A 24,113-nucleotide genomic window follows, 5' to 3' on the forward strand; every position below is an offset into this window, starting at 1 on the left:
CGGGGGGGCCCAGTGCCCAGGGCCCGGTGGGGGGGGCCCAGTGTCCAGGGAGGGCCCAGTGTCCAGGAGCTGGTGTCCGGGGGAGCCTAGTGTCCAGGGGGGGCCCAGTGTCCAGGGGGGGCCCAGTGTCCGGGCGGGGGCCCAGTGTCCAGGGGGGGCCCAGTGTCCAGGGGCCGGTGTCCGGGGGGGGGGGGCAGTGTCCAGGGGGGGCCCAGTGTTCAGTGTCCGAGGAGGGGGGCCCAGTGTCCAGGGGCTGGTGTCCGGGGGGGGCCCAGTGTCCAGGGGGGGCCCAGTGTCCAGGGGCCGGTGTCCGGGGGGGGGGGGGGGCCCAGTGTCCAGGGGGGGCCTAGTGTTCAGGGGCTGTCTAGTGTCCAGGGGCTGGTGTCCGGGGAGGGGGCCCAGTGTCCAGTGTCCAGGGGGGGAGGGGCCCAGTGTCCAGGGGATGGTGTCCGAGGGGGGCCCCCAGTGTTCAGTGTCCGGGGGCGGCCCAATGTCCAGGGGCTGGTGTCCGGGGAGGGGGGGCCCAGTGTCCAATCGTCTCCCTCCCCTCCCATTTTCCCCTCCACCAAGCCCACTATCAATCCCCGCCCCCTTGCCCTTCCGCCTCCTCCCATCTCCAACCCCCCTCCCCCGACAACGACTGAAATCCGGAGCAGAACCATCAGCTGAGGAAGGTGACCCTCCTCCAGGTCCTTTCCCTCTATCCCCTCCCTACCCCTGACCCTGCGAGGCGAGGGGGAGAGACCTTTCCCTCTATCCCCTCCCTACCCCTGACCCTGCGAGGTGAGGGGGAGAGACCTTTCCCTCTATCCCCTCCCTACCCCTGACCCTGCGAGGCGAGGGGGAGAGACCTTTCCCTCTATCCCCTCCCTACCCCTGACCCTGCGAGGTGAGGGGGAGAGACCTTTCCCTCTATCCCCTCCCTACCCCTGACCCTGCGAGGCGAGGGGGAGAGACCTTTCCCTCTATCCCCTCCCTACCCCTGACCCTGCGAGGTGAGAGGGAGAGACCTTTCCCTCTATCCCCTCCCTACCCCTGACCCTGCGAGGTGAGGGGGAGAGACCTTTCCCTCTATCCCCTCCCTACCCCATACCCTGCGAGGCGAGGGGGAGAGACCAACCTTTGATGCTGCACAGACAGTTATCGGTGAGCTTCACACAGGCCGCCAGGTTCAGGTGCTGCAGTCGCTGTAATACCGACACCACCTCCAGCCCCGAGTCTGGGAGAGAGAGAGAGGGAGTGAGTGAGTGAGTGAGTGAGTGAGTACAAGAGAGAGAGAGAGAGAGAGAGAGAGAGAGAGAGAGAGAGAAGAGAGAGAGAGAGAGAGAGAGAGAGAGAGAGAGAGAGAGAGAGAAAGAGCGAGCGAGAGCGTGGGGGGAGAACAAGAGGGTGAACGGAGGGAGTGGGCGAGGGGGAGGGGGAGAGAGGGCAGAGGGGCAGTGCTGAGGGAGCGCCGCACTGTCGGAGGGGCAGTACTGAGGGAGTGCCGCACTGTCGGAGGGGCAGTACTGAGGGAGCGCCGCACTGTCGGAGGTGCCGTCTTTTAGATGAGACGTTAAACCGAGGCCCGTCTGCTCTCAGGTGGATGTAATAGATCCCAGGGCACTATTGGAAGAAAAGCAGGGAGAGTTCCCCCTGGTGTCCTGGGGCCAATATTTATTGCTCAACCAACAACTAAAGACGGGTCTTTATCACATTGTTGTGTGTGGGAGCTTGCTGTGCGCAAATTGGCTGCCGGGTTACCCACATTACAACAGCGACTGCACTCCAACAAGTACTTCACTGACTAAAGCGCTTTGGGACGTCCATTGGTGGTGAAAGGCGCTATAGAAATGCAAGTCTTTCTTCCCTCCTCCTCCCCTGCCCCTGCAGTGCCGATTCCTGCTGCTGTACAGTTCCGTGGGTCCCGACAGGTAACCGCTGGGTCCTGCTGCAATCGCCGATGTTTCACTCGATACCAGTGGGCTGTGCGACAACCGAAGGCATCACAGCCGAGCCTGTACTGACTCCGGCCGACACCTCACTTTGGAGCGGAGTTTACTGGTTCCCAGGGACCCCCTTCCGCAACCGGGGGTATGCTGGCGATGGTAGCCCGCGCTCTCAGACACCTCCACCTCCCACCTCCCGCCCCACCCCCCCCCCACTCGCCCCCCCCCCCCACTATTCGCAGACCCTGCTGTGACAGGCCAGCTGACTGCACCAATCGGGGTATCTAACGGATTGGGAAATGTCGGTGTTCAGAGGGACCTGGGTGTCCTTGTACACCAATCACTGAAAGTTAACCTGTAGGTACAGCAAGTGATTAAAGCAAATGGTATGTTACATAGACATACAAACATAGAAAATAGGTGCAGGAGTCGGCCATTCGGCCCTTCGAGCCTGCACCACCATTCAATAAGATCATGGCTGATCATTCACCTCAGTACCCCTTTCCTGCTTTCTCTCCATACCCCTTGATCCCTTTAGCCGTAAGGGCCATATCTAACTCCCTCTTGAATATATCCAATGAACTGGAATCAACAACTCTCTGTGGTAGGGAATTCCACAGGTTCACCACTCTCTGGGTGAAGAAGTTTCTCCTCATCTCAGTCCTAAATGGCTTACCCCTTATCCTTAGACTGTGACCCCTGGTTCTGGACTTCCCCAACATCGGGAACATTCTTCCTGCATCTAACCTGTCCAGTCCCGTCAGAATTTTATATGTTTCTATGAGATCCCCTCTCATTCTTCTAAACTCCAGTGAATACAGGCCCAGTCGATCCAGTCTCTCCTCATATGTCAGTCCTGCCATCCCTGGAATCAGTCTGGTGAACCTTTGCTGCACTCCCTCAATAGCAAGAATGTCTTTATTACAGGAGTATTTGAGTATAAGAGTAAAGACGTCTTACTGCAATTATATCGGGCCCTGGGGAGACCACACCGGGAGTATTGTGCACAGTTCTGGTCTCCTTACCTAAGGAAGGATATACTTGCCAGAGAGGGAGTGCAGCGAAGGTTCACCAGACTGATTCCTGGGATGGGGGGATTGCCCTATGAGGAGAGATTGAGTAGACTGGGCCGATGTTCTCCAGAGTTTGGAAGAATGAGGTGATCTCATTGAAACATACAAAATTCTTACAGGGCTTGACAGGGTGGATGTTTCCCCCGGGCTGGGGAGTCTAGAACCAGGGGTCAGTCTCAGGATAAGGGGTCGGCCATTTAGGACTGAGATGAGGAGAAACCTCTTCACTCAGAGGGTGGTGAATCTTTGGAATTCTCTGCCCCAGAGGGCTGTGGAGGCTCAGTCGTTGAGTATATTCAAGGCGGAGATCGCTAGATTTTTGGATATTAAGGGAATCAAGGGATATGGGGATCGGGCAGGAAAGTGGAGTTGAGATCGAAGATCAGCCATGATCTCATTGAATGGCGGAGCAGGCTCGAGGGGCCGAATGGCCGACTCCTGCTCCTAATTCTGATATTTTTATTGTACAATGGGAACCGCTGACTGCGGGAGCACAGAAGCAGATACTCACACAGCGCCCATTTATCGCCGCTGGTTATATTTAACCTGACGTATCCGGCAAGCAGTGGTACTTCTGCCTGCGACTAGGGTGGCAGCAGCCAGCTGCAGAGGAGTTCCTCAGTTTGACCACTGCAGGGGCTTCCTGGGCAAGGAACCAGGGTCAGGCCTGTCCCAAAAACCCATCTCCCTGCACATAGGGCTTCAGTGCTCTGCATTACCGCATGTTATTCTGAAGGTGCTGACTCTGTATCTAACCCCGTGCTGTACCTGCCCTGGGAGTGTTTGATGGGACACTGTAGAGGGAGCTTCACTCTGTATCTAACTCCCTGTACCTGCCCTGGGAGTGTTTGATGGGACAGTGTAGAGGGAGCTTTACGCTGTATCTAACCCCCTGTACCTGACCTGGGAGTGTTTGATGGGACAGTGTAGCGGGAGCTTTACTCTGTATCTAACCCCCTGTACCTGCCCTGGGAGTGTTTGATGGGACAGTGTAGAGTGAGCTTTACTCTGTATCTAACCCCCTGTACCTGCCCTGGGAGTGTTTGATGGGACAGTGTAGAGGGAGCTTTACTCTGTGTCTAACCCGTGCTGTACCTGCCCTGGGAGTGTTTGATGGGACAGTGTAGAGGAAGCTTTACGCTGTATCTAACCCCCTGTACCTGCCCTGGGAGTGTTTGATGGGACAGTGCAGAGGGAGCTTTACTCTGTATCTAACCCGTGCTGTACCTGCCCTGGGAGTGTTTGATGGGACAGTGTAGAGGGAGCTTTACTCTGTATCTAACCCCCTGTACCTGCTCTGGGAGTGTTTGATGGGACAGTGTAGAGGGAGCTTTACTCTGTATCTAACCCCCTGTACCTGCCCTGGGAGTGTTTGATGGACAGTGTAGAGGGAGCTTTACTCTGTATCTAACCCCCTGTACCTGCCCTGGGAGTGTTAATTCCGAGACTAGGGTCCTGAACTTAAGGAAAGGTGACTTTGATGATATGAGACGTGAATTGGCTGGAATAGACTGGCGAATGATACTTAAAGGGTTGACGGTGGATAGACAATGGCAGACATTTAAAGATCACATGGATGAACTTCAACAATTATACATTCCTGTCTGGAGTAAAAATAAAATGGGGAAGATGGCTCAACTGTAGCTAATAAGGGAAATTAAGGATAGTGTTAAATCCAAGGAAGAGGCATATAAATTGGCCAGAAAAAGCAGCAGGACTGGGAGAAAATTAGAATTCAGCAGAGGAGGATAAAGGGTTTAATTAGGAGGGGGAAAATAGAGTATGAGAGGAAGCTTGCTGGGAACATAAAAACTGACTGCAAAAGCTCTATAGATATGTGAAGAGAAAAAGATTAATGAAGACAAACTTAGGTCCCTTGCAGCCAGAGTCAGGTGAATTTATAATGGGGAACAAAGAAATGGCAGACCAGTTAAACAAATACTTTGGTTCTGTCTTCACGAAGGAAGACACAAATAACCTTCCGGAGGTACTAGGAGACCGAGGGTCTAGTGAGAAGGAGGAACTGAAGGAAATCCTTATTAGTCAGGAAACTGTGTTAGGGAAATTGATGGGATTGAAGGCCGCGAAATCTCCAGGGCCTGATAGTCTGCATCCCAGAGTACTTAAGGAAGTGGCCCTAGAAATAGTGGATGCATTGGTGATCATTTTCCAATAGTCTATCGACTCTGGATCAGTTGCTATGGACTGGAGGGTAGCTAATGTAACACCACTTTTTAAAAAAGGAGGGAGAGAGAAAACGGGTAATTATAGACCGGTTAGCCTGACATCGGTAGTGGGGAAAATGTTGGAATCAATTATAACATAAGAACATAAGAATTAGGAACAGGAGTAGGCCATCTAGCCCCTCGAGCCTGCTCCGCCATTCAACAAGATCATGGCTGATCTGGCCGTGGACTCAGCTCCACTTACCCGCCCGCTCCCCATAACCCTTAATTCCCTTATTGGTTAAAAATCTATCTATCTGTGATTTGAATACATTCAATGAGCTAGCCTCAACTGCTTCCTTGGGCAGAGAATTCCACAGATTCACAACCCTCTGGGAGAAGAAATTCCTTCTCAACTCGGTTTTAAATTGGCTCCCCCGTATTTTGAGGCTGTGCCCCCTAGTTCTAGTCTCCCCTACCAGTGGAAACAACCTCTCTGCCTCTATCTTGTCTATCCCTTTCATTATTTTAAATGTTTCTATAAGATCACCCCTCATCCTTCTGAACTCCAACGAGTAAAGACCCAGTCTACTCAATTTATCATCATAAGGTAACCCCCTCATCTCCGGAATCAGCCTAGTGAATCGTCTCTGTACCCCCTCCAAAGCCAGTATATCCTTCCTTAAGTAAGGTGACCAAAACTGCACGCAGTACTCCAGGTGCAGCCTTACCAATACCCTGTACAATTGCAGCAGGACCTCCCTGCTTTTGTACTCCATCCCTCTCGCAATGAAGGCCAACATTCCATTCGTCTTCCTGATTACCTGCTGCACCTGCAAACTAACTTTTTGGGATTCATGCACAAGGACCCCCAGGTCCCTCTGCACCGCATCATGTTGTAATTTCTCCCCATTCAAATAATATTCCCTTTTACTGTTTTTTTCCCCCAAGGTGGATGACCTCACATTTTCCGACATTGTATTCCATCTGCCAAACCTTAGCCCATTCACTTAACCTATCCAAATCTCTTTGCAGCCTCTCTGTGTCCTCTACACAACCCGCTTTCCCACTAATCTTTGTGTCATCTGCAAATTTTGTTACACTACACTCTGTCCCCTCTTCCAGGTCATCTATGTATATTGTAAACAGTTGTGGTCCCAGCACCGATCCCTGTGGCACACCACTAACCACCGATTTCCAACCCAAAAAGGACCCATTTATCCCAACTCTCTGCTTTCTGTTAGCCAGCCAATTCTCGATCCATGCTAATACATTTCCTCTGACTCCGTGTACCTTTATCTTTTGCAGTAACCTTTTGTGTAATCTTATCGAATGCCTTTTGGAAATCTAAATACACCACATCCATCGGTACACCTCTATCCACCATGCTCGTTATATCCTCAAAGAATTCCAGTAAATTAGTTAAACATGATTTCTCCTTCATGAATCCATGCTGCGTCTGCTTGATTGCACTATTCCTATCTAGATGTCCCGCTATTTCTTCCTTAATGATAGCTTCAAGTATTTTCCCCACTACAGATGTTAAACTAACCGGCCTATAGTTACCTGCCTTTTGTCTGCCCCCTTTTTTAAAACAGAGCGTTACATTAGCTGCTTTCCAATCCGCTGGTACCTCCCCAGAGTCCAGAGAATTTTGGTAGATTATAACGAATGCATCTGCTATAACTTCCGCCATCTCTTTTAATACCCTGGGATGCATTTCATCAGGACCAGGGGACTTGTCTACCTTGAGTCCCATTAGCCTGTCCAGCACTACCCCCCTAGTGATAGTGATTATCTCAAGGTCCTCCCTTCCCACATTCCCGTGACCAGCAATTTCTGGCATGGTTTTTGTGTCTTCCACTGTGAAGACCGAAGCAAAATAATTGTTTAAGGTCTCAGCCATTTCCACATTTCCCATTATTAAATCCCCCTTCTCATTTACTTTAGTCACTCTTTTCCGTTTTATATAATCGGTAAAAGCTTTTACGATCTGTTTTTATGTTTTGCGCAAGTTTACTTTCGTAATCTATCTTTCCTTTCTTTATTGCTTTCTTAGTCATTCTTTGCTGTCGTTTAAAATTTTCCCAATCTTCTAGTTTCCCATTAACCTTGGCCACCTTATACGCATTGGTTTTTAATTTGATACTCTCCTTTATTTCCATGGTTACCCACGGCAGGTTATCCCTTCTCTTACCGCCCTTCTTTTTCACTGGAATATATTTTATCAAAGATGAAATAGCAGTGCATTTCGAAAGCAGTGACCGGTCCAAGTCAGCATGGATTTATGAAAGAGAAATCATGCTTGACAAATCTTCCAGAATTTTTTGAGGATGTAACCAGTAGAGTGGACAAGGGAGAACCAGTGGATGTGATGTGAGGTCATCCACCTTGGAAAAAAAACAGTAAAAGGGAATATTATTTGAATGGGGAGAAATTACAACATGCTGCAGTGCAGAGGGACCTGGGGGTCCTTGTGCATGAATCCCAAAAAGTTAGTTTGAAGGTGCAGCAGGTAATCAGGAAGGCGAATGGAGTGTTGGCCTTCATTGCGAGAGGGATGGAGTACAAAAGCAGGGAGGTCCTGCTGCAACTGTATAGGGTATTGGTGAGGCCGCACCTGGAGTACTGCGTGCAGTTTTGGTCACCTTACTTAAGGAAGGATATACTAGCTTTGGAGGAGGTACAGAGACGATTCACTAGGCTGATTCCGGAGATGAGGGGGTTACCTTATGATGATCAATTGAGTAGACTGGGTCTTTACTCGTTGGAGTTCAGAAGGATGAGGGGTGATCTTATAGAAACATTTAAAATAATGAAAGGGATAGACAAGATAGAAGCGGAGAGGTTGTTTCCACTGGTCGGGGAGACTGGAACTAGGGGGCACAGCCTCAAAATACGGGGGAGCCAATTTAAAACCGGGTTGAGAAGGAATTTCTTCTCCCAGAGGGTTGTGAATCTGTGGAATTCTCTGCCCAAGGAAGCAGTTGAGGCTAGCTCATTGAATGTATTAAAATCACAGATAGATAGATTTTTAACCAATAAGGGAATTAAGGGTTACAGGGAGCGGGCGGGAGCCGAGTTCATGGCCAGATCAGCCATGATCTTGTTGAATGGCGGAGCAGGCTCGAGGGGCTAGATGGCCTACTCCTGTTCCTAATTCTTATGTTCTTATGAGGTATTTGGACTTTCAAAAGGCATTTGACAAGGTCCCACACACGAGATTGGTGTGCAAAATTAAAGCGCATGGTATTGGGGGTAATATACTGACGTGGATAGAGAACTGGTTGGCAGACAGAAAGCAGAGAGTCGGGATAAACGGGTCCTTTTCAGAATGGCAGGCAGTGACTAGTGGAGTGCCGCAGGGTTCAGTGCTGGGACACTTGCTATTTACAGTATATATCAATGATTTAGATGAAGGAATTGAGTGCAATATCTCCAAGTTTGCAGATGACACTAAGATGGGTGGCGGTGTGAGCTGTGATGGGGATGCTAAGAGGCTGCAGGGTGACTTGGACAGGTTAGGTGAGTGGGCAAATTCATGGCAGATGCAGTATAATGTGGATAAATGTGAGGTTATCCACTTTGGTGGCAAAAACACGAAGACAGAATATTATCTGAATGGTGGCAGATTAGGAAAAGGGGAGGTGCAACGAGACCTGGGTGTCATGGTTCATCAGTCATTGAAGGTTGGCATGCAGGTACAGCAGGCGGTGAGGAAGGAAAATGGTATGTTGGCCTTCATAGCGAGGGGATTTGAGTATAGGAGCAGGGAGGTCTTACTGCAGTTGGACAGGGCCTTGGTGAGGCCTCACCTGGAATATTGTGTTCAGTTTTGGTCTCCTAATCTGAGGAAGGACGTTCTTATTATTGAGGGAGTGCAGCGAAGGTTCACCAGACTGATTCCTGGGATGGCAGGACTGACATATGAGGAGAGACTGGATCGACTGGGCCTGTATTCACTGGAGTTTAGAAGAATGAGAGGGGATCTCATAGAAACATATAAAATTATGACAGGACTGGACAGGTTAGATGCGGGAAGTATGTTCCCAATGTTGGGGAAGTCCAGAACCAGGGGTCACAGTCTAAAGATAAGGGGTAGACCATTTAGGACTGAGATGAGGAGAAACTTCTTCACTCAGAGAGTTGTTAACCTGTGGAATTCTTCACCGCAGGGAGTTGTTGATGCCAGTTCGTTAGATATATTCAAGAGGGAATTAGATATGGCCCTTACGGCTAAAAGGATAAAGGGGTATGGAGAGAAAGCAGGAAAGGGGTACTGAGGTGAATTATCAGCCATGATCTTATTGAATGGTGGTGTAGGCTCGAAGGGCCGAATGGCCTACTCCTGCACCAATTTTCTATGTTTCTATGTTTGATGGGACAGTGTAGAAGGAGCTTTACTCTGTATCTAACTTCGTGCTGTACCTGCCCAGGGAGTGTTTGATGGAACAGTGTAGAGGGAGCTTTACTCTGTATCTAACTTCGTGCTGTACCTGCCCAGGGAGTGTTTGATGGGACAGTGTAGAGGGAGCTTTACTCTGTATCTAACCCCCTTAACCTGCCCTGGGAGTGTTTGATGGGACAGTGTCGAGGGAGCTTTACTCTGTGTCTTACCCCGTGCTGTACCTGCCTTGGGAGTGTTTGATGGGACAGTGCAGAGGGAGTTTTATTCTGTATCTAACCCCATGCTGTACCTGCCCTGGGAGTGTTTGATGGGACAGTGTAGAGGGAGCTTTACTCTGTATCTAACCCCTGCTGTACCTGCCCCGGGAGTGTTTGATGGGACAGTGTAGAGGGAGCTTTACTCTGTATCTAACCCCCTGTACCTGCCCCGGGAATGTTTGATGGGACAGTGTAGAGGGAGCTTTACTCTGTATCTAACCCCGTGCTGTACCTGCCCTGGGAGTGTTTGATGGGACAGTGTAGAGAGAGCTTTACTCTGTATCTAACCCCATGCTGTACCTGCCCTGGGAGTGTTTGATGGGACAGTGTAGAGGGAGCTTTACTCTGTATCTAACCCCGTGCTGTACCTGCCCTGGGAGTGTTTGATGGGACAGTGTAGAGGGAGCTTTACTCTGTATCTAACCCCCTGTACCTGCCTTGGGAGTGTGTGATGGGACAGTGTAGAGGGAGCTTTACTCTGTATGTAACCCCCTGTACCTGCCTTGGGAGTGTGTGATGGGACAGTGTGGAGGGAGCTTTACTCTGTATCTAACCCCATGCTGTACCTGCCCTGGGAGTGTTTGATGGGACAGTGTAGAGGGAGCTTTACTCTGTATCTAACCCCCTGTACCTGCCCTGGGAGTGTTTGATGGGACAGTGTAGAGGGAGCTTTACTCTGTATCTAACCCCGTGCTGTACCTGCCCTGGGAGTGTTTGATGGGACAGTGTAGAGGGAGCTTTACTCTGTATCTAACCCCATGCTGTACCTGCCCTGGGAGTGTTTGATGGGACAGTGTAGAGGGAGCTTTACTCTGTATCTAACCCCCTGTACCTGCCCCGGGAGTGTTTGATGGGACAGTGTAGAGGGAGCTTTACTCTGTATCTAACCCCGTGCTGTACCTGCCCTGGGAGTGTTTGATGGGACAGTGTAGAGGGAGCTTTACTCTGTGTCTCACCGCATGCTGTACCTGCCCTGGGAGTGTTTGATGGGACAGTGTAGAGGGAGCTTTACTCTGTATCTAACCCCGTGCTGTACCTGCCCTGGGAGTGTTTGATGGGACAGTGTAGAGGGAGCTTTACTCTGTATGTAACCCCTGTACCTGCCCTGGGAGTGTTTGATGGGACAGTGTAGAGGGAGCTTTACTCTGTATCTAACCCCCTGTACCTGCCCTGGGAGTGTTTGATGGGACAGTGTAGAGGGAGCTTTACTCTGTATCTAACCCCGTGCTGTACCTGCCCTGGGAGTGTTTGATGGGACAGGAGTCTAAGAGTAAAGAAGTGTTACTGAATTTATCTATGCCTTGGTGAGACCACACCTGGACTCCTGTAGCACTATGCTCAGTTTTGGTGTCCTTACCTAAGGATATACTTGCCTTAGAGGAAATGCACTGAAGGTTCACTAGATTATTTCCTAGGATGGGGTGCTTGTCCTATGAGGAGAGTGACTGGAATGGGCCCATATAACCTCGTGTTTAGGTGATGTAATTGAAACATTTAAAATGTTTTAAGGAGATTGACAGGGTAGATGCAGGGAGGATGTTTCCCCCGGGCTGGGGAGTCTAGAACCAGGGGGTCACAGTCTCAGGATAAGGGGTCGGTCATTTAGGACTGAGATGAGGAGGAATTTCTTCACTAAGAGGGTGGTGAATCTTTGGGATTCTCTGCCCCAGAGGCCTGTGGAGGCTGAGTCTCTGAATATACTCAAGGCTGAGAACGATAGATTTTTGGAGTCTCGGGGAACTGAGGGTTATGGGGAGCGGGCAGGGAAGTGGAGCTGAGTCCATGATCAGATCAGCCATGATCTTATTGAATGGCGGAGCAGGCTCGAGGGGCCGAATGGCCGACTCCTGCTCCTATTCCTTATGTTGTAATGTGATTCCTGTCCCATACTAACCGGGTTGATTCGGAACTTCCCTGTGACGTGGTCCCATTGCATCAAACCTGCTGCAAGGAGAAGACCCTCCACCTTCTCAGGGCAACCACAGGGGGACGTGCTACACATGCCGGCCGTGCCAGAGAGAATGGAGCCAGCGTCAGGAGGGAGCGGGGAAGAGGATGTGGGGGAAAGGAGCGCTGGGAGGGGGGGGGGGAGGGATCGCTGGGGGGCTGCGGTGGTGGGGGGATGGGGGTGGGAGCACTGAGGGAGCGGGGGATTGGAGGGAGCACTGGGGGAGGGTGGGGGAAGCAGCGGGGAAGGGGATGTGGAGGCTGTAAGGGAATGAAATACAGTCACTGGAGCGGAGACAGACAGATGGTCACTAAAGTGGATACTGAAGCTGGTGAATTGATCCAACACGGTCCAGATTGTTGGGCTTATCAGTATTAGTAGAGTTTGAGGAATCGGGAGTTCCTCTGTCTTACGGTAGGGATGGTAATATATCATAAATTGACTGATTATATAAAACTCGCTTATGTATGTAAAGCACATTTATAAACTCGCTTACATTGGGTTAAGAGGGAAGCAGCAAAGCCTGATGGTTAATGAACCATCCGGTGTGTCAACGTTAATACAGACTTCGTCATCACAGGCAGTCCCTCGGAATTGAGGAAGACTTGCTTCTACTCTTAACATGAGTCCTTAGGTGGCTGAACAGTCCAATACGGGAATTACAGTCTCTGTCACAGGTGGGACAGACAGTGGTTGAGGGAAAGGGTGGGTGGGGAGTCTGGTTTGCCGCACGCTCCTTCCGCTGCCTGCACTTGGTTTCTGCATGCTCTCGGCGACGAGACTCGAGGTGCTCAGCGCCCTCCCGGATGCACTGCCTCCACTTAGGGCGGTCTTTGGCCAGGGACTCCCAGGTGTCGGTGGGGATGTTGCACTTTATCAGGGAGGCTTTGAGGGTGTCCTTGTAACGTTTCCTCTGCTCACCTGGGGCTCGTTTGCCATGAAGGAGTTCCGAGTAGAGCGCTTGCTTTGGGAGTCTCGTGTCTGGGGCATGTGAACAATGTGGCCCTGCCCAGCGGAGCTGGTCGAGTGTGGTCAGTGCTTCGATGCTGGGGATGTTGGCCTGGTCGAGGACGCTAACGTTGGTGCGTCTGTCCTCCCAGGGGATTTGTAGGATCTTGTGGTGACATCATTAGTGTATTTCTCCAGCGACTTGAGGATACAGACATACATTCTGAATAACACATCCACCAAGAGCAGTGAAGAGGCAATTGTCGAGAACACAGATTGTAAACAGCATCTGAATCTCATGAGAACTAGAACATTTTGACTGGAGTTCTCTTGGGAAAGGGATAAGAAAGCAGGTGTTTGGGAACAAGATAGCAAACGCTGGAAAACAAGGTTAATTCACACGTCATGAGGAACTGAGGCAAAGTGACACTACATTCCGGGAGGGTGACATGTGATGGGAGACGGACAGGTGGGGAACCAATCAGAGCCAGTCTGATCAGGGCCAACAAATCAATGTAACTTCGCTGATAGCCGTCGGCCAATCGGTGGTTTTGTAGGAGGGTCGCACACCTCGAAAAATGTATAACTGCAATTGTAAACCCTTTGTTCTGAGAAGGTTCATCGGAACCCTTCCCTAGCATGCTTGAATAAAAACCGGTTAAACCAAGATTTAGACTGAGTGATGCCGTGGTCGCTATACGGACGGGCGGGTGTCGATTCCTTATATCAGGGAGTCCACCTCGAGGAAGGGAAGTCTTCCCTCTACCTCAACAGAGGCAAAGCGCTGAGGGGAGGGAGCGGGAAGAAGGAGCGCTGGGGGGAGGGAACGGGGGAGTGGATGCGGAGGCAGAGAGCTGGGGGGGGAGGGAAAGGGGGGGAGGGAGAGCGGGGGGGGGGAGGGAAAGGGGGGGAGGGAGAGCGGGGGAGGGAGAGCGGGGGAGGGAGAGCGGGGGCAGAGTGCTGGGGGGGAGGGAGAGCGAGAACGGGGGAGGGAGAACGGGGGAGGGAGATCGGGGGAGGGGATGAGGGGAGGGAGAGCTGGGGCAGCAGGAAGGGAGATGTAGTGGGGGGGTGGGGGGGGGGAGGCAGGGCTGCAGCGGTACCTGTGATGAGGGAGCAGGACGTCAGGCTGAGGTGTTTGAGGGACGGGAAGGCCCGGAGCTGCCGCAGGAGCTCGTTGGTGGCGTACGGGTAGCAGTTGAGGACGAGCTTCTGAATCTGGCATCCGAAGAAGAGCTCGAAGGCCTTGGGCCGCAGCAAGCGTTCGGTGATCATGTGCAGGAGCAGGTGTTCAGCCAGTTCCGGGGTCAGTCCCGCCAGGCTCCGACTGTACTGCATACTGGGCGCTGCACACACAACAAACCATCGTCACACAATGGGAGCGGCCCACATCGCAAACACAACACACGGTGCGCGGGTCAGCACCTGGACTGTCCTTTCACAATCCGCAACAGTTCACACGGAGCTTTACACTGTATCTAACCCCCTGTACCTGCCCTGGGAGTGTTTGATGGGACAGTGTAGAGGGAGCTTTACTCTGTATCTAACCCGTGCTGTACCTGCCCTGGGAGTGTTTGATGGGACAGTGTAGAGGGAGATTTACTCTGTATCTAACCCCCTGTACCTGCCCTGGGAGTGTTTGATGGGACAGTGTAGAGGGAGCTTTACTAAGTATCTAACCCCCTGTACCTGTCCTGGGAGTGTTTGATGTGACAGTGTAGAGGGAGCTTTACTCTGTATCTAACCCCCTGTACCTGCCCTGGGAGTGTTTGATGGGACAGTGTAGAGGGAGCTTTACTCTGTATCTAACCCGTGCTGTACCTGCCCTGGGAGTGTTTGATGGGACAGTGTAGAGGCAGCTTTACTCTGTATCTAACCCGTGCTGTACCTGCCCTGGGAGTGTTTGATGGGACAGTGTAGAGGCAGCTTTACTCTGTATCTAACCCGTGCTGTACCTGCCCTGGGAGTGTTTGATGGGACAGTGTAGAGAGAGCTTTACTCTGTATCTAACCCCCTGTACCTGTCCTGGGAGTGTTTGATGGGACAATGTAGAGGGAGCTTTACTCTGTATCTAACCCCCTGTACCTGCCCTGGGAGTGTTTGATGGGACAGTGTAGAGGGAGCTTTACTCTGTATCTAACCCCCTGTACCTGCCCTGGGAGTGTTTGATCGGACAGTGTAGAGGGAGCTTTACTCTGTATCTAACCCCCTGTACCTACCCTGGGAGTGTTTGATGGGACAGTGTAGAAAAGAAGAACATAAGAAATAGGAGCAGGAGTAGGCCATACGGCCCCTCAAGCCTGCTCCACCATTTAATACGATCATGGCTGATCCGATCATGGACTCAGGTCCACTTCCCCGCCCGCTCACCCTATAACTCTTTATCCACTTATCGTTTAAGATTCTGTCTATTTCTGTCTTAAATTTATTCAATATCCCAGCTTTCACAGCTCAATTAGGCAGCGAATTCCACAGATTAGCAACCCTCAGAGAAGAAATTTCTCATCTCAGTTTTAAACTTAAAGAAAGGTAACTTCGACGGTATGAGACGTGAATTGGCTAGAATAGACTGGCGAATGATACTTCAAGGGTTGACGGTGGATAGGCAATGGCAAGCATTTAAAGATCACATGGATGAACTTCAACAATTGTACATCCCTGTCTGGAGTAAAAATAAAACGGGGAAGGTGGCTCAACCGTGGCTAACAAGGGAAATTAGGGATGGTGTTAAATCCAAGGAAGAGGCATATAAATTGGCCAGAAAAAGCAGCAAACCTGAGGACTGGGAGAAATTTAGAATACAGCAGAGGAGGACAAAGGGTTTAATTAAGAGAGGGAAAATAGAGTATGAGAGGAAGCTTGCCGGGAACATAAAAACTGACTGCAAAAGCTTCGATAGATATGTGAAGAGAAAAAGATTAGTGAAGACAAACGTAGGTCCCTTGCAGTCAGATTCAGCTGAATTTATAATAGGGAACAAAGAAATGGCAGACCAGTTAAACAAATACTTTGGTTCTGTCTTCACGAAGGAAGACACAAATAACCTTCCGGAGGTACTAGGGGACCGAGGGTCGAGTGAGAAGGAGGAACTGAAGGAAATCCTTATTAGGCGGGAAATTGTGTTCGGGAAATTGATGGGATTAAAGGGCGATAAATCCCAGGGGCCTGATAGTCTGCATCCCAGAGTACTTAAGGAAGTAGCCCTAGAAAAATAGTGGATGCATTGGTGATCATTTTCCAACAGTCTATCGATTCTGGATCGGTTCCTATGGACTGAGGGTAGCTAATTTAACACCACTTTTTAAGAAAGGAGGGAGAGGGAAAACGGGTAATTATAGACCGGTTAGCCTGACATCAGTAGTGGGGAAAATGTTGGAATCAATTATTAAAAATGAAATAGCAGCGCATTTAGAAAGCAGTGACAGGATCGGTCCAAGTCAGTATGGATTTATGAAAGGGAAATCCTGCTTGACAAATCTTCTAGAATTTTTTTTGAGGATGTAACTGGTAGCATGGACAAGGGAGAACCAGTGGATGTGGTGCATTTGGACTTTCAAAAAGCTTTTGACAAGGTCCCACACAAGAGATTGGTGTGCAAAATTCAAGCACATGGTATTGGGGATAATGTACTGACGTGGATAGAGAACTGGTTGGCAGACAGGAAGCAGAGAGTCGGGATAAACGGATCCTTTTCAGAATGGCAGGCAGTGACTAGTGGGGTACCGCAGGGCTCAGTGCTGGGACCCCAGCTTTTTACAATATACATTAACGATTTGGATGAAGGAATTGAGTGTAATATCTCCAAGTTTGCAGATGACACTAAGCTGGGTGGTGGTGTGAGCTGTGAGGGGGATGCTAAGAGGCTGCAGGATGACTTGGACAGGTTAAGTGAGTAGGCAAATGCATGGCAGATGCAGTATAATGTGGATAAATGTGAGGTTATCCACTTCGGTGGCAAAAACACGAAGGCAGAATATTATCTGAATGGCGGCAGATTAGGAAAAGGGGAGGTGCAACGAGACCTGGGTGTCATGGTAAATCAGTCATTGAAAGTTGGCATGCAGGTACAGCAGGCGGTGAAGAAAGCAAATGGTATGTTGGCCTTCATAGCTCGGGGATTTGAGTATAGGAGCAGGGAGGTGTTACTGCAGTTGTACAGGGCCTTGGTGAGGCATATACCCTAACCCTAATATTGTGTGCAGTTTTGGTCTCCTAATCTGAGGAAAGACGTTCTTGCTATTGAGGGAGTGCAGCGAAGGTTCACCAGACTGATTCCCGGGATGGCGGGACTGACATATGAGGAGAGACTGGATCAACTGGGCCTGTATTCACTGGAGTTTAGAAGGATGAGAGGGGATCTCATAGAAACGTATAAAATTCTGACGGGACTGGACAGGTTAGATGCAGAAAGAATGTTCCCGATGTTGGGGAAGTCCAGAACCAGGGGGCATAGTCTAAGGATAAGGGGTAAGCCATTTAGGACTGAGATGAGGGGAAACTTCTTCACTCAAGAGAGTTGTTAACCTGTGGAATTCCCTGCCGCAGAGAGTTGTTGATGCCAGTTCATTGGATATATTCAAGAGGGAGTTAGATATGGCCCTTACGGCTGAAGGGATCAAGGGGTATGGAGAGAAAGCAGGAAAGGGGTACTGAGGGAATGTTCAGCCATGGTCTTACTGAATGGTGGTGCAGGCTCGAAGGGCCGAATAGCCAACTCCTGCACCTATTTTCTATGTAAATGGTCAGCCCCTTATTCTAAGACCATGCCCCCTAGTTCTAGTCTCCCCCATCAGTGGAAACATCCTCTCTGCATCCACCATGTCAAGCCCCCTCATAATCTTATACGTTTTGATAAGATGTGGTGTGGCCTCACCAATACCCTGTATAGCTGTAGCAAGACTTCCCTCCTTTTATACTCCATCCCTTTTGCAATAAAGGCCAAGATACCATTGGCCTTCCTGATCACTTGCTGTACCTGCATACTATCCTTTTGTGTTTCATGTACAAGTACCCCCAGGTCCCGCTGTACTGCAGCACTTAGCAATCTTTCCCCATTTAAATAATAACTTGCTCTTTGAATTTTTCTGCCAAAGTGCATGATCTCACACTTTCCAACATTATACTCCATCTGCCAAATTTTTGCCCACTCACTTAGCCTGTCTATGTCCTTTTGCAGATTTTTTTGTGTCCTCCTCACACATTGCTTTTCCTCCCATCTTTCTATCATCAGCAAACTTGGCTACGTTACACTCAGTCCCTTCTTCCAAGTCGTTAATATAGATTGTAAATAGTTGGGGTCCCAGCACTGATCCCTGTGGCACCCCACTAGTCACTAGTTGCCAACCAGAAAATGCAGTAGTTAGGAAGGACATTAGCTTGGATGATGTGGAATCTATATGGGTAGAGCTGCAGAACACCAAAGGGCAAAAAACGTGAGTGGGAGTTGTGTACAGACCTCCAAACAGTAGTAGTGATGTTGGGGAGGACATCAAACAGGAAATTAGGGGTGCATGCAATAAAGGTGCAGCAGTTATCATGGGTGACTTTAATATGCATATAGATTGGGCTAACCAAAATGGAAGCAATACGGTGGAGGAGGATTTCCTGGAGTGCACAAGGGATGGTTTTCTAGACCAATATGTTGAGGAACCAACTAGGGGGGAGGCCATCTTAGACTGGGTGTTGTGTAATGAGAGAGGATTAATTAGCAATCTCGTTGTACGAGGCTCCTTGGGGAAGAGTGACCATAATATGGTGGAATTCTACATTAGGATGGAGAATAAAACAGTTAATTCAGAGACCATGGTCTAGAACTTAAAGAAGGGTGACTTTGAAGGTATGAGGCGTGAATTGGCTAGGATAGATTGGCGAATGATACTTAAGGGGTTGACAGTGGATGGGCAATGGCAGACATAAGGCATGGATGAACTACAACAATTGTACATCCCTGTCTGGCGTAAAAATAAAAAAGGGAAGGTGGCTCAACCGTGGCTATCAAGGGAAATCAGGGATAGTATTAAAGCCAAGGAAGTGGCATACAAATTGGCCAGAAATAGCAGTGAACTCGGGGACTGGGAGAAATTTAGAACTCAGCAGGGGAGGACAAAGGGTTTGATTAGGGCAGGGAAAATAGAGTACGAGAGGAAGCTTGCAGGGAACATTAAGACGGACTGCAAAAGTTTCTATAGATATGTAAAGAGAAAAAGGTTAGTAATGACAAACGTAGGTTCCCTGCAGTCAGAATCAGGGGAAGTCATAATGGGGAACAAAGAAATGGCAGACCAATTGAACAAGTACTTTGGTTCGGTATTCACGAAGGAGGACACAAACAACCTTCCGGATATAAAAGGGGTCAGAGGGTCTAGTAAGAAGGAGGAACTGAGGGAAATCCTTATTAGTCGGTAAATTGTGTTGGGGAAATTGATGGGATTGAAGACCGATAAATCCCCAGGGCCTGATGGACTGCATCCCAGAGTACTTAATGAGGTGGCCTTGGAAATAGCGGATGCATTGACAGTCATTTTCCAACATTCCATAGACTCTGGATCAGTTCCTATCGAGTGGAGGATAGCCAATGTAACCCCACTTTTTAAAAAAGGAGGGAGAGAGAAAACAGGGAATTATAGACCGGTCAGCCTGACATCGGTAGTGGGTAAAATGATGGAATCAATTATTAAGAATGTCATAGCAGCGCATTTGGAAAGAGGTGACATGATAGGTCCAAGTCAGCATGGATTTGTGAAAGGGAAATCATGCTTGACAAATCTTCTGGAATTTTTTGAGGATGTTTCCAGTAGAGTGGACAAGGGAGAACCAGTTGATGTCGTGTATTTGGACTTTCAGAAGGCTTTCGACAAGGTCCCACACAAGAGATTAATGTGCAAAGTTAAAGCACATGGGATTGGGGGTAGTGTGCTGACGTGGATTGAGAACTGGTTGTCAGACAGGAAGCAAAGAGTAGGAGTAAAAGGGTACTTTTCAGAATGGCAGGCAGTGACTAGTGGGGTACCGCAAGGTTCTGTGCTGGGGCCCCAGCTGTTTACATTGTACATTAATGATTTAGACGAGGGGATTAAATGAAGTATCTCCAAATTTGCGGATGACACTAAGTTGGGTGGCAGTGTGAGCTGCGAGGAGGATGCTATGAGGCTGCAGAGCGACTTGGATAGGTTAGGTGAGTGGGAAAATGCATGGCAGATGACGTATAATGTGGATAAATGTGAGGTTATCCACTTTGGTGGTAAAAACAGAGAGACAGACTATTATCTGAATGGTGACAGTTTAGCAAAAGGGGAGGTGCAACGAGACCTGGGTGTCATGGTACATCAGTCATTGAAGGTTGGCATGCAGGTACAGCAGGCGGTGAAGAAAGCAAATGGCATGTTGGCCTTCATAGCAAGGGGATTTGAGTACAGGGGCAGGGAGGTGTTGCTACAGTTGTACAGGGCCTTGGTAAGGCCACACCTGGAGTATTGTGTACAGTTTTGGTCTCCTAACTTGAGGAAGGACATTCTTGCTATTGAGGGAGTGCAGCGAAGGTTCACCAGACTGATTCCCGGGATGGCGGGACTGACCTATCAAGAAAGACTGGATCAACTGGGCTTGTATTCACTGGAGTTCAGAAGAATGAGAGGGGATCTCATAGAAACGTTTAAAATTCTGACGGGTTTCGACAGGTCAGATGCAGAAAGAATGTTCCCAATGTTGGGGAAGTCCAGAACCAGGGGTCACAGTCTAAGGATAAGGGGTAAGCCATTGAGGACCGAGATGAGGAGAAACTTCTTCACCCAGAGAGTGGTGAACCTGTGGAATTCTCTACCACAGAAAGTTGTTGAGGCCAATTCACTAAATATATTCAAAAAGGAGTTAGATGTAGTCCTTACTACTAGGGGGATCAAGGGGTATGGTGAGAAAGCAGGAATGGGGTACTGAAGTTGCATGTTCAGCCATGAACTCATTGAATGGCGGTGCAGGCTAGAAGGGCCGAATGGCCTACTCCTGCACCTATTTTCTATGTTTCTATGAACCAGTTCTCTGTTAGTTAGCCTATCCTCTATCCATGATAATATATTCCCCCCAACCCCGTGAACTTTTATCTTGTGCAGTAACCTTTTATGTGGCACCTTGTCAAATGCCTTCTGGAAGTCCAAATACACCACATCTTTACTCTGTATCTAACCCCCTGTACCTGCCCTGGGAGTGTTTGATGGGACAGTGTAAAGGGAGCTTTATTCTGTATCGAACCCCGTGCTGTATCTGCCCTGGGAGTGTTTGATGGGACAGTGTAGAGGGAGCTTTACTCTGTATCTAACCCCCTGTACCTGCCCTGGGAGTGTTTGATGGGACAGTGTAGAGGGAGCTTTACTCTGTATCTAACCCCCTGTACCTGCCCTGGGAGTGTTTGATGGGACAGTGTAGAGGGAGCTTTACTCTGTATCTAACCCGCTGTACCTGCCCTGGGAGTGTTTGATGGTACAGTGTAGAGGGAGCTTTACTCTGTATCTAACCCCGTGCTGTACCTGCCCTGGGAGTGTTTGATGGGACACTGTAGAGGGAGCTTTACTCTGTATCTAACCCCCTGTACCTGTCCTGGGAGTGTGTGATGGGACAGTGTAGAGAGAGCTTTACTCTGTATCTAACCCCCTGTACCTGCCCTGGGAGTGTTTGATGGGACAGTGTAGAGGGAGCTGTACTCTGTATCTAACCCCGTGCTGTACCTGCCCTGGGAGTGTTTGATGGGACAGTGTAGAGGGAGCTTTACTCTGTATCTAACCCCGTGCTGTACCTGCCCTGGGAGTGTTTGATGGGGCAGTGTATAGAATAGAATGATAGAATGGTACAGCACAGAGCGAGACCATTTGGCCCACTATGCCTGTGACGGCTGTGTGAAAGAGATTAATCCCACTCTCCTGCTCTTTCCCCACAGCCCTGCAATTTTCATCCCTTGGAGTATTTATCCAATCTCCTTTTGAAAGTTACTATTGAATCTGCTCCCACCGCCCCTTCAGGCAGCGCGTTCCCGATCACAACAACTCGCTGCCGAACAAAATGTTCCCTCACGTCAGCTCGGCTCGTTTGCCAATTACCTTGGTTACCCCGGGCACCAGACTCCAGCTGGGGTCTGACCGGTGTTTTTTACAGGTTGATCAGAACGTCCGTGCTCTTGTACTCAATACTTCTATTAATAAAGCCACAAATACCATATGTTTCTTTTTAAAAACAGCCTTCTCAAGTTGCGCTGTCACTTTCCCCGATCTGTGTACACATCCTCAGGTCTCTCTGCTCTTGCACCCCATTAAAATTGTACCCTTTCATTTACATTTATAGAATCATAGAAATTTACAGCACAGAAGGAGGCCATTCGGCCCATCATGTCCGCGCCGGCCGACCAAGAGCTACCCAGCCTAATCCCACTTTCCAGCTCTCGGTCCGTAGCCCTGTAGGTTACAGCACTTCAGGTGCACATCCAGGTACTTTTTACATGTGGTGAGGGTTTCTGCCTCTACCCCCCTTTCAGGCCGTGAGTTCCAGACCCCCACCGCCCTCTGGGTGAAGAAATATCTCCTCAAATCCCCTCTAAACCTCCTACCAATTACTTTAAATCTATGGCCCCTGGTTGTTGACCCCTCTGCCAAGGGAAACAGGTTAGATGTGGGAAGAATGTTCCCGATGTTGGGGAAGTCCAGAACCAGGGGTCACAGTCTTAGGATAAGAGGCAGGCCATTTAGGACCGAGATGAGGAGAAACTTCTTCACTCAGTGTTGTAAACCTGTGGAATTCCCTGCCGCAGAGAGTTGTTGATGCCAGTTCATTGGATATATTCAAGAGGGACATGCCCCTTCCCGCTCCCCATAACCCCTTATTCCCTTATCGGTTAAGAAACTGTCTATTTCTGTCTTAAATTTATTCAATGTCCCAGCTTCCACAGCTCTCTGAGGCAGCGAATTCCACAGATTTACAACCCTCTGAGAAGAAATTCCTCCTCATCTCAGTTTTAAATGGGCGGCCCCTTATTCTAAGATCATGCCCCCTAGTTCTAATCTCCCCCATCAGTGGAAACATCCTCTCTGCATCCACCTTGTCAAGCCCCCTCATAATCTTATACGTTTCGATAAGATCACCTCTCATTCTTCTGAATTCCAATGAGTAGAGGCCCAACCTCCTCAACCTTTCCTCATAAGTCAACCCCCTCATCTCCGGAATCAACCGAGTGAACCTTCTCTGAACTGCCTCAAAAGCAAGTATATCCTTTCGTAGATATGGAGACCAAACGACGTACTGTATCCACCAGTACAGGTCATTAACATACATTAAAAAAAGGCAGTGGTCCCAATACCGATCCCTGGGGGCAGCATTCTGCAGCCACGACCTAACCAGAATTGTATAAAGCTTTAGCATAACGTCCTTGCTCGTGTACTCTAAGTCTTTCTTTATAAAGCCCGGGATCCCGGAAACGTTTATTTTTGAAGCGGCCATTGCCGACCTGTCCTATTGCCGTGTTGCGGCCTCTGTGACACACCCTGGGGGTGCTCACCCGTCCCGGAGCGGTAACGCACTGAGAACGCGCGCCCCCCCTCCCCCCTCCTGAGCACGCGCTCGCGCACACGCACCTGTCATCAGCGCCACCGCGCCTCCGGTCGCCATCTTGAAGAGCGAAGGCACCAACGAGGCCCGGCACGGCTTCTTCTGCGAGGAGGGCGGGGAGAGGCTGGTCTCGCTCTCCGCCGCACGGTTCAGGCGCTCTATGGCCGCCTGGGCTGCCACCATCGGAAGGTCCCGCTGCCTCCGCACCTCCTGATTGGCCGCCTCCTCTCTGGCCTCCCTGTGGCACAAAGGCAAGCGGGCGTCAGTCGGTGACGGCAAGTCGCCCGGATTTAGGTCAGGTCGTTCCGACTGGCGGTGAGGGAAACCGCGACATTCGGGGCGGGTCTGCGCACGAGGTTATCATCAGGGAACTGGAACCCTTTACATTTCAGGCTCCATGTCAGGGCAGGTACAGCACGGGGTTAGATACAGAGTAAAGCTCCCTCTACACTGTCCCATCAAACACTCCCAGGGCAGGTACAGGGGGTTAGATACAGAGTAAAGCTCCCTCTACACTGTCCCATCAAACACTCCCAGGGCAGGTACAGGGGGTTAGATACAGAGTAAAGCTCCCTCTACACTGTCCCATCAAACACTCCCAGGGCAGGTACAGCACGGGGTTAGATACAGAGTAAAGCTCCCTCTACACTGTCCCATCAAACACTCCAAGGGCAGGTACAGCACGGGGTTAGATACAGAGTAAAGCTCCCTCTACACTGTCCCATCAAACACTCCCAGGGCAGGTACAGGGGGTTAGATACAGAGTAAAGCTCCTTCTACACTGTCCCATCAAACACTCCCA

At 49.8% G+C, this 24,113-nt stretch overlaps 2 protein-coding genes across 2 annotated transcripts in view; one reads left to right on the forward strand and one right to left on the reverse strand.

Moving 5' to 3' along the window:
• The window catches only part of ankrd29 (ankyrin repeat domain 29), a 1,085,233-nt gene that overhangs the window by 654,279 nt on the left and 406,841 nt on the right, over positions 1–24,113 (forward strand). The window lies entirely within an intron of this gene.
• Positions 1–24,113, reverse strand: part of LOC139261566 (uncharacterized) — a 98,776-nt gene that overhangs the window by 29,788 nt on the left and 44,875 nt on the right. Inside the window, exons 9-11 of the mRNA XM_070877072.1 lie at positions 23,338–23,549; positions 13,831–14,073; positions 1,121–1,219 (exon numbers count right to left, since the gene is read on the reverse strand). Coding sequence (XP_070733173.1) covers positions 1,121–1,219; positions 13,831–14,073; positions 23,338–23,549 — 554 coding nt within the window. The remainder of the gene's footprint in view (positions 1–1,120; positions 1,220–13,830; positions 14,074–23,337; positions 23,550–24,113) is intronic.

The sequence above is a fragment of the Pristiophorus japonicus genome, chromosome 1 (assembly GCF_044704955.1).
Source record: "Pristiophorus japonicus isolate sPriJap1 chromosome 1, sPriJap1.hap1, whole genome shotgun sequence".
NCBI classification, from domain to species: domain Eukaryota; kingdom Metazoa; phylum Chordata; class Chondrichthyes; family Pristiophoridae; genus Pristiophorus; species Pristiophorus japonicus.